Source organism: Lonchura striata, chromosome 1, assembly GCF_050655825.1.
Source record: "Lonchura striata isolate lonStrDom1 chromosome 1, ASM5065582v1, whole genome shotgun sequence".
NCBI lineage: Eukaryota > Metazoa > Chordata > Aves > Passeriformes > Estrildidae > Lonchura > Lonchura striata.
The window spans coordinates 31,060,014-31,070,066 of record NC_140703.1 but is presented as its reverse complement, the minus strand read 5'-3'; the positions used below and the strand labels follow the sequence as shown (position 1 = coordinate 31,070,066).

The following is a 10,053-nucleotide window of genomic DNA, read 5'->3' as shown; positions in this document are numbered from 1 at the left end:
GGCCAGGCTCCATAAGGCATTGAGGAACCTGGTCTCAGGAGTGGTGTCCCTGCGCCTGGCATGAGTGTTGGGCTAGATGCTTAATCCTCTGCGCCCCTACCTTACCAGTCTGATGCCGTGGCTCCTTTCCCCGCTGCGGCTGCAGCACGCCTTTCTCTGCTGCCTCTTGGGGCTGTTTCCCCCTCCGTGGGTGCCTGCGGCAGGAGCGCCGCTCCCTCGCTGCCGGGCCCGGCCGGACCCTCCCGGCGCCGCCGTTCCCGCGCGCCCGGGGGCGGGCGGCGCGCGCCGCTGACGCTGCCGGCAGGGCCAATCAGGGGTCAGGGTGGGCGGCGCGGGGGCGGGCCCGCGGCGGCGCGTGCGCCGGGGCGGCGGGAGCGCGGCACGTGCGGCGGGGTCCCGCGGCGCGGCCATGGGGCGGAAGCTCGACCCCACCAGGAAGGAGAAGCGCGGCCCCGGGCGCAAGGCCCGCAAGCAGCGCGGGGCCGAGGTGGAGCTGGCCCGCTTCCTGCCGCCAGGTAAGTGCGGCCTGGACCGGCCCGCGGCCGCCCCGCGGCGCCTGCGGCCGCCTGACCGCCGCGTGTCTTCCCGCAGAGCCGGAGACCGGCAGGAAGAAGCTCTCCAGTCACGGTAGAAAGAGGTGAGGGGGCGGTTCGGTGGCCGCGGTGTGCGGGCCGGGCCGGGGCTGATGGCGCTTCCCCTCCCGGTGCAGGGCTGCGAAGCGGCGGCTGGCAGCGGGCGGCGGCGCGGCGGGGAGCAGGCCGCGAGGAGGAGGAGGAGGAGAGCGGGAGCCGACGGGTGAGTGGGAGCGGGTCCGAACCGGGCTGGCGGGCCTCAGTCCTGCTTCCCCCCGGGCGCTGCCGCCGCCGAACTTCTCTGGCGTCCTTTTCAAGGCAAGGGATGCGTGGAATTTCATTGTTCTAAATCACAGAATCCTAGAGTTTCCTGAGTTGGAAGGGACCCACAAAGATAGTTAAGTCAGCTCCTGGCCCTGCACAGGACCACCCCAAGAGTCACACCACGTTCCTGAAAGTGTTGTCCAAACCCTTCTTGAGCTCAGATGGACTTGGTGCTGTGATCACTTCCTTGGGAACTTGTTCCAGTGCCCTCTGGGTGAAGAATCTTTCTGATATCCAACCTAAACCTACCCCCTTCCCCTGACACAACTTTGATTGCCGTACCCTCAAGTCCTGTCTCTCAAGTCCTGTCGTAGGTCACCACAAAGATCAATGCCTGCCCCTCCTCTTCCTCATGAGAAAGTTGCAGACTGCCATGAGGTCTCTCCTTAGTCTCCTCCAGGCTGAACAGACCAAGTGACCTCAGCTGCTCCTCAAACAGCTTGACCTCCAGACCCTTCATCATCTTGGCCTTCTTTTGGGCTCTCTGTAATAGATAATAATGAGTTTTATCTGATTTCTGGTGGCTGCCATGCCAGGAGGCAGCGTTGTCTGAAGAACTAGTCAAAGGTCTCTCTTCTGTGTGTTAAGTCCATTTTTTACTTGTTCTCTATTCACAGCAAGGTTGTTGCAGGCTGATTTTATAGCTGAGGCTTTTAAGTCTGTGTGTTACATCTTGTGTAGCTCAGGAAACTTTTAAAGTAGAAAGAAGGAAGGATAGACAAAGATTCGGGACAGAGGATACTGTAATATGTCAGAGCAAATAACCATAAGAATTTTGTGGCAGTGTTTTTATTTGGTAATTATAGTTAGATCTCCTGAAAGGTCCGGTGGGGGAGAGGTGGGAACATGCCCAGTACTTTATGAGATGTAGAGAGCAAGTCCCTCCCTCTGGACAGGCAGCTCAGGACTCGGACTAAGGCCTTTGTGTGTAACAACTGAAAAAGCAGAGCAGCTGATTTTGGAAATAATGCCTAACTTTTGACTGTTTCTTCTGCCTCTAGTTGAAGAGCAGCTGTCCCCACAGAAGGATAAACGTGCTGTAAAGGCAGCAGGACAAACTGCCCGTGGCCGTTCTGGCTTCAGTGATGGCAATTCCAAGTGGCTGGCTCCAGCCAAAGCCAAGAAAACCCAGCCTAAAGGAAATCATGTGGAATTATCCAGTGATGGTGAGGTGGAAGAGAGCAGCTGGGAGATGGAGGAGGAGGAGGATGGGAGCAGTGAAGAGATGGTGGATGATTATGGTGCCTCATCATCAGAGGAAGAAGAGGTAGGAACTTCTTGCCCTCAATTACACAAGGAATACTTGATGTTGGTGGCTGAAAGGACCCCCTCAGGCCTGGGGGGGAAGGATGGCTTTAGTGGCAGTGGGTGGTGAGGTGGTGGAGAACTTTCCCCTTTTTCCTTCACAAGAGTGATTTAAAGTTTAACAGTAACAGCTGATTCCAGCATAATGTTCAGTGCTTTTGTTTGTTGACCCTTTTAAACAGAGCAAGTAAATTTCACAGATGTGGGAAGTAAGGGGGTGACTGTGCATGTTTTTTGATTAATCTTTTGTCTCTATTTAGCTGCTGCCTATTGAAAAAGCTGCCCTGAAGCAGAAGCCTGACAGGTGAGTGTGTAGAGCCTTTTCCGAGGAAAGAGGAGCCTGTGTTGTTATTCTTCTGATTTTGTGCCATCTGAGAAATGGTAGTTGAGAACCATCTGTGTGATCCTGTTCTTTGTTGTTAGGGAAGGCCTCAGTGAAGATGACAGTGAAGAGGAGGAGGAAGAAGAAACAGAAGAGGCAAGCAAGCAGAAAATGGGACAGAAGGAAGAAGAGGGCCCTGATCTGCAGCTCAACCTGGATATAGATGAACAATTTAAACTGCCAACTAGTGAAGAGATTGAGAAGGAGGATATCCTTTTTATCTGTGGCATCCATAAGCCATGTGCATGATGCAGCACGGGGCCTGGATATAAACAGAGAGCTTCCCTTGGACTTTTATCATGCACATTACTTAGCAAAAGTGTCTCTGCGTGACAAGGTATTTTTAGTTGAGCTGTCCTAATAGATAGTGTATAATGCTGTGCTTCTCTATAGCACAGTTAGGAAATCTGTGACACCCTGTATGGGGCTTGGAACCTGCCCTAATTTCCTTTCTAGTCCTAAATACATATAGATGATTTATTATGTGGTTTGTTCCTCTCTACCTTGATTTTCCTGGTGGGTGTTTGTGTAACCCATTCCCAGAGTTTCCGATGACAGAAATTCTAGCAACCAAAGTTCTTGCTGCTGGACTTGCTGATTTTAATTTGCTGCCTTCCTTCTTACTCTCCTTTATACTGCTTGGTTGCCCTTGGGGAATTTCTGGTCTCTTTTTCTTCTGCAGGTAATGCTTTCACTATTAAAACGCTACTTTTGTTAGTTTTTTGGGTTTTTTTTCCCTGTTTTTTTCTTTTCATCTAAACTAATTCTTTTAAACACCCTCTAGTTCTGCCTTGTGAACTTTTTTGTCCAGTTTCTTCCTTTGAATCCTGCATCTGCTAAGCTCTGATGGAAGCAGTATTCCAGCAGAGCCTTTCTGGCGCAGGCAGTGCTGTGGCGCGTGAGTCCAGCGCGGCTGATTGTACTTGTGAAGAGCCCCTGGGCGAGTTCCTTGGCTGTTGGTGATTCCTTGACGGTGTTCCCACCTGCTGAGCCGCCTGACCTGCACGTCATTCACCAGCGCATCCAGGGCAACATGGAGGTGCTGCAGGACTTTGGGGTGAGGCGGGAGGAGGGCCGCTCCCGGCAGGAATACCTCGCGCTGCTGCGCCGGGACATGGCCGCCTACTACTCCTACAGTGACTTCCTGCTCACCAAGCTCATGGACATCTTCCCGCTCCCTGAGGTGGGATCCTGCCCATAGCTGTGCTGATCCACGGGGCTCGGCTGCCTTCCTGAGAATTCATTCCTGTCTCTGTTCTCTGCCCCTCCTTGCATCCAGCTGATAAACTTCCTGGAGGCTAACGAGGTCCCGCGCCCTGTCACCATTCGCACCAACACGCTGAAGACGCGGCGGCGGGACCTGGCACAGGTCAGCAGGAGCCGGTGGCTGTGTCCTGAGCTGCCTGACCCACAGAGCAGCTCAGTCCCTTCTCCTTGCCTTGTAGGCTCTCATCAACCGGGGCGTGAATCTTGACCCCTTGGGGAAGTGGTCGAAAACGGGACTTGTGATTTATGACTCCACTGTGCCCATCGGTGAGATCACCTTTGCCGTACAGGGCTGAGCTCACCCGCTCCTGCTTCCCTTTCTTTCACGTGTTATCTTCTTCTGTTCTGCCTTCCCTGCCCAGGTGCCACCCCAGAGTATCTGGCTGGACACTACATGCTGCAAGGAGCCTCCAGTCTTCTCCCTGTCATGGCGCTGGCTCCACAGGAGAATGAGCGCATCCTGGATATGTGCTGTGCCCCAGGAGGCAAGACCAGCTACATAGGTACCACCCTGGAGCCTTGGGAGGGCTGCTCTGTCAAGCGAGGAGTTTCCACTAGTCCACACAGAAAGCGGGAATAGAGGGGGACTGAACTTGAGGAAAGGAGGGGGTGGTTGTCACTGGAGACAAAGGTGCATGAGGTTTTCAGCCCCTTGCTGGTGTGTTTTGCCCTCTGGCAGCTCAGCTTATGAAGAACACAGGGATGATCCTGGCTAATGACAGCAGTGCCGAGCGGCTACGTAGTGTGGTAGGGAATTTGCACCGCCTGGGAGTCATCAATGCTGTTGTGAGTAACTGCGATGGACGCCAGTTCCCCAAGGTACGTTCCTGTTTGCAGTGCTAGCCCAGAGCTGCTGTGCTGTCCCTTCAGTGACTCTCCAGTCACCTGTCACGGGAGGATGAGCAGAGCTGCTGGGGAGTGTGTTTGTTGTTTGATACAGAGGCAGGAACATGGACGGGGAGGAGGAGTGTTTCCTGCCTTCCCAGCCTTCTGGTTTCCTTTCTAATCTTGGCCTTGTTTTGAGTCCCCAGCTGTGGGCATAATTCCAAATCTACATCTGCCTGTAGGTTATCGGAGGGTTCGACCGTGTCTTGCTTGATGCTCCTTGTAGTGGAACAGGCGTCATTTCCAAGGATCCTGCTGTCAAAACCAACAAGGTGGGTGACAAGTGCAGACTCAAGTATGAGTCATGAGAGGAAGGCCTTTGGGGGCAGCTTTGTTCTTGAGAGATACCTACAATACAGTTTTCCTTTTCTTTCTTATTCTATGTGTTGTACCAGGGCTAGTTTTTTGAGACTACTTCTGCAGAAGGCTCCAGACTCTTGTACATTATACGTGCTTTGCTCTCCTGTCATTCTCTCATCCACAGCAGAGGCCTGGGGTGCTTCCCCATGCCTGTGGCATCCTAACCTTTCTTTCTCCCTCAGGATGAGAAGGACATTCAGCGTTGTGCCCACCTGCAGAAGGAGCTGATTCTTAGCGCCATAGATTCGGTCAATGCTGCCTCAGAGACGGGGGGCTACATTGTCTACTGCACTTGCTCCATCATGGTAAGTGCCTTCTACCATGATGTGCTGTGGTGACCTCCTCCTCAGGAGATGGTGAGTTTTGGATCCTAACACTTAGCCTCTGGCAGGTGGAGGAGAACGAGTGTGTTGTGGATTATGCCCTGAAGAAACGCAATGTCCGTTTGGTGGCCACAGGCCTGGACTTTGGCAAGGAGGGCTTCACCAGGTGCGTGCCGGGTTACAGGCTGCACATGGGTCTGCTCCTGGGTGGCCAGGTTTGAGCAGAGGCGTTCTATCGCTCTCACCCCACTTCCTCCTCCAGGTTCAAGGACCGTCGCTTCCACCCGTCCCTCAAGTCTACGCGGCGTTTCTACCCCCACACGCACAATATGGATGGGTTCTTCATCGCCAAGTTCAAGAAGTTCTCCAATGCCCTCCCGCAGGCACAGAAAGGTAATGTAGTGCTGGAGCTCAGCTGAGCTGGCTGCTTCCTCTGCAGAAGCCCTGGGGTTCTCACAGCGCCTTTCTCTCCTTTCAGATGAAGAGCCTGCTGTGGAAGCGGCAGCTCCGTCCGCTGTCCCGGATACCGCCATCACGGAGCCTCCGCCAAAAAAGAAGAAACTTGAGGAATCAAAAGCTCACAAAGAGCAGAAGCTGCCCCAACCTGCTTTGAAGAAGAAAGGTTCATTGCAAGCACAGAGGAGACCCTTGAAGGCTGTCCGGCCTTTTCCCAAAATGATGCGGCCTAAAGTCCCTGCCAGGAAGAAGAAGCATAGAGTGAAAACAAATGGACAGTGAGAGGAACTGCTTTTCCTTGTGCTGCTCCCTTCCTTGGAGAGCAAAGGCTGCTGCAGCTCTGTGTGTACCCCCACTTTGCTGCTCTGTGCAGATCATCTCTGCAGCTCTGAGCACCTGGGACAATGATAGCCCCCTTTGCTCCTTTCCCTTTTGCATCAAGGACTGATGCAGTGATCTATTAAAAGTTTTATACTGTTGCTCAAGTCTTGTTCTTTTTCCTTGGAACACCAAATACAGAATTTTGCTGTGTCCCCTTATTCCTTTGCAGCAGAAACCCCTCTTTCTCCCAGGTGATGCTCTGGCATTTCTGGTGTCTGTCCTTATTCCCTATAACAGGGATGTTTTTGAGGAAGCAGTGGGAGCTGAAATCCGTGCTGCCTGCATGAAGGCTGTATTGTGTGGAGCTGTCAGCTGAGTCTTTGTCTGGCCAAGGCTCTAGCCCAGTGGTTCCCTAGTTCCCTGTTGTCACTTAGTTCACTCTTGTGACTGTCCCCATTTCACCATTTTTCTAGTCCCTAGCAGTGTCTCAGTTCTTGACCTCCCAGGCTTGAGCAGGGATTGCTTTTGGTTTGTGGAGCTGTACAGTGAAGTTCTTTTTGCCTTTGTGTTCACCCAGATGTAGCTGCTTCTCCTTAAGACACAGTGAGCAGTGGTCTGGGCTGTTTCTATTTAAATGTCCTGCTCTGCTACACGTCAGGCTGCAGCTTTCCACTCCATTGAAGCCAACAGTGATCAGCAGAAACTGAGGGAACCTGCTGTGATGGGTGCCCAGGGAAACACAAAACAGCACTTAAAAAACATGAGCAACAAAAAAGGCCTCATCCTGTTCTTGCTCCCTGGCCCATCAAACCTGGGCTGTGCTGGTGGATTGTCTGCCCACACTTTGGTGGGTCACTGGCAGCTGGTCCTCAGGCTTGAGATCTGTCTGCTGCCTGCTTCTCAGGCCTCCTGTCCTGCTTGCAGGCTAGCCCAGCTTGCAGTAACTAACAGACCAGCAGCGTGCACGCGTGCAGGGAAAAGGGCTGGGATTAGCTTAATGCCAGGCCAGGACAGATGGTGGTAATTTGGAGCAGGGCTCAGCCACACAGGCACAGCAACCAGCAGCCAATCTCCATCTGACTGCCTCCTATTTATTCCTCTCTCCATTTCCCATGCTCAATTCTTTATTTAGCTTGATGCCTCCCTTTCTCCTCCTTCGTTCCTTCCCCTCAACATCCCATAGTAAATTTTGCTCCCATAATCTTCCTTGAAACATTGCACTATATACTTTGCACGCTCCTGCAGTTTCCCTCAAACATCCCTTCACAGATCTGCTCTTTCCCACGAAGCCCATGATAATGCTGCTTTTTTATCAGTTGTGAAGGTTCTGGCTGAAGCCCTTCAAGGTTGCACTTGAGTGATTCCTGTAATGGTTCAGTCTCTTGGTGTCTCAGGAGTCCTGCTCTTTGTTGCAGACTTTGTTATCTTCTGCTTTTTAGGGCTTATCTGTTTATTTACTATAACCCTGTTTGGAGTGGAGGGGGGGAAACTGACTTTATCGTTTTGTGTTGAATAGCCACTAAACAAATACCTTCATGGCTGAAAATTAACTTTTCCCCCATGCTTCCCCATGTGAATTAGGTCAGGGAGGAGCCTCTAAATGCAACTGTCGCACTTTGGGCTTGTATCTGGATTGTTGGATACAGAGGACCCAAGGGATGATTTTTGGCATCTTTCAGAATCATTAAATATATGCTAGGTGCACCCAAGGGAAGGAATTGCTGCTTCAACACTGCATTGCTAGTATCCCCCATCTGCATAAAGACTGTAAAACTGAGAAATGTTCAGAGAGGACAAATGCACCTGAAGTTTTGGTGAGAAAAGCAGCAAGAGCCTCTTTAAGCCCTGGGCCTGTCCTTTCAGGAGTGATGCTGAGATCTGTCCCGTGTTGTTGCTGCTGCCTGCTGAGGCAACCATGTGAGTGTGCAGCCTCAGCTTGAGAACCAGTTTATCCCGATAACCCCATCAGCAGGGATAGAGTTTTCCTGGCTGGGATCCCAAGGTAACAGTCTGGCTTCCAGCAATGTCCAAATTATGACAGAATTTCAGCCCTTAAATGCAGGAATAACCGCTGCTTTAACTGTGTCAAGAAAACTTCTCTCTTGCTGAGCATTGTTCCAATCACTTGGCATGCCTGCAAACCTTTTGTTATAGCTGGGAAGAGATGGGATAAATTTTCATCTCTCTTTGGTGGTTTGCTCTCCTGTTCTTGATTTCAGCTGTTGCAGTTATCACTGCTCAGAGAGATGATGTTGAGTCTGACATCGAAATGCCAGCATTGAGCATTGAGCTGGGGATGCAGCAGCTGAGGACAAAGCTTGGTGGCTTCCTCTGCATTCTGGTGCAAGGCTGTGGTCACATTAGGCTTGTGCTTGTAGCTGCCTCCATACTCTGGGAATCTTTTGTTACCTGAAAGCTGAGATTTCTGGAGAATGTGACTGCTGGATCATCTTTCAGTACCTTCCTTTAATGTGCTGTAATATCTGAAAGCTGCTGATAACGAGGCTTGCAAGAGCTGAGACAGAGCAAAGCAAGAGCCGAGGCAGAGCAAGGATTGAAAGCAGATCTGAGGGGTAAAAATGCTGTCACAGATGAAAAGCTTGTTGAGAGAAGTCGTGCTATCTGTTCCCTGTGCTGCATGCAGTCCTCTCCCCACACTGGGAATCTGTTGGAGAAGACTTATCAGGGCACAGTGAAGACGGGCAGCTGGCAGCTCCTGCCTTGCAGGCTCCAGCAGCTCCCCTCCGCACGCCGGGAGGGAGGCAGCCCTGCACTGCTGCACCCTTGGGGCGGTGCAGGAAGGAAAATTAAGACTTCTGGGGACAGGAGTGTGTAATGGAAAGAGAAGAGACTCCAGTAGCAACGGGGGTCAGCCACTGACTCCAGTGATGTCATGTGCTGTAATGTCTGTCCGGGCCAGGCGTGCTGCTCCTGGCTGCACTGCCTCGTGCCTGGCTGTATCCAGAGGAAGGGGCTGAAGCCCTGCACTGCACATTCCAGGGACTTGGGTATGAAATCTGGATCTTCGTGCACACACTGCATTGCACATAACACCCAGAGATACAGATGCTTTTGTAGGGGCTGAATCCACAAAAGGCCAAAGTCCCATCAGTGGGTCTTGCTCCCCCAGGCTGTCCATCCCTGCTAGGGAGGATGTGGAGAGTTCCTGAGGAGGATGTCTGCAAGTCCCACCTGCCTGATGGAGTCAGGGGGAGCTGCTGAGAAGGTAAAGTCATTTGGGTCCCGGGCTCTAGTACTGCCTAGAAGTGCTTTCTCATGAAGATCTGGCTCCAAAACTCCCCCCTGGACTGGTGTTTGTGTATTTTTAGAAGAAAATCCATTCCCTCCTTTGCTGTTAGACAGGAACATTTCTTTGTGTTAAGTCTGGTGATCACCCAGCCGCTGCTGGCAACTGTTCCTCTACACCAATTTCTCCAGATTTGCACCCAAATCCAGGCAGCTGACTGGGCTGATGACTTTGCTAGGCCCAGAAGTTCTGTGTGCATTGCAACACCTCCCTCTGGTTGTGGATAGAAGCAATTTTATGGGTCAGTTTTAGTGAAGAATCTTGGAAGTTGGAAGACTTGAGAGTTCACACAGAAATACTTCAGCAATGTTGTGCAAGGCAGAAGGCAACACTGAGGCACTCAGAGGGAAAGGGGAGCAGGGAGATAGGGTACAGACACACCAGAGACACCAATGCCATACAAAAAGAGCCTCTGTGAAAGCTGTGGAGCTGATTTGGACAGGTTTGACCTACAAAGTGCCTTTGCAAGGAGGATGTGTTAGCTACCAAGAGCTTCTGAGATCTGGGAGAGGAGGAGCATCTCAGCCTGGTAATGGATGTTACAGCTGGGCA

The 10,053-nt window shown here is 52.0% G+C and overlaps 1 protein-coding gene across 1 annotated transcript; it reads left to right on the top strand.

The window, feature by feature from the left end:
- The first annotated feature begins 381 nt into the window (after window positions 1-381).
- NOP2 (NOP2 nucleolar protein) lies at window positions 382-6,412 on the top strand. Its single transcript, XM_021549207.4, has 16 exons — window positions 382-515; window positions 592-637; window positions 710-795; window positions 1,898-2,163; window positions 2,462-2,505; window positions 2,625-2,791; window positions 3,567-3,766; window positions 3,863-3,952; window positions 4,029-4,116; window positions 4,212-4,352; window positions 4,529-4,668; window positions 4,917-5,006; window positions 5,277-5,399; window positions 5,486-5,583; window positions 5,680-5,810; window positions 5,896-6,412. Exons 1-16 carry the CDS (start codon window positions 410-412, stop codon window positions 6,153-6,155), a joined length of 2,076 nt encoding a protein of 691 aa, XP_021404882.3. The 5' UTR covers window positions 382-409; the 3' UTR covers window positions 6,156-6,412.
- The last annotated feature ends 3,641 nt before the right edge of the window (window positions 6,413-10,053 follow it).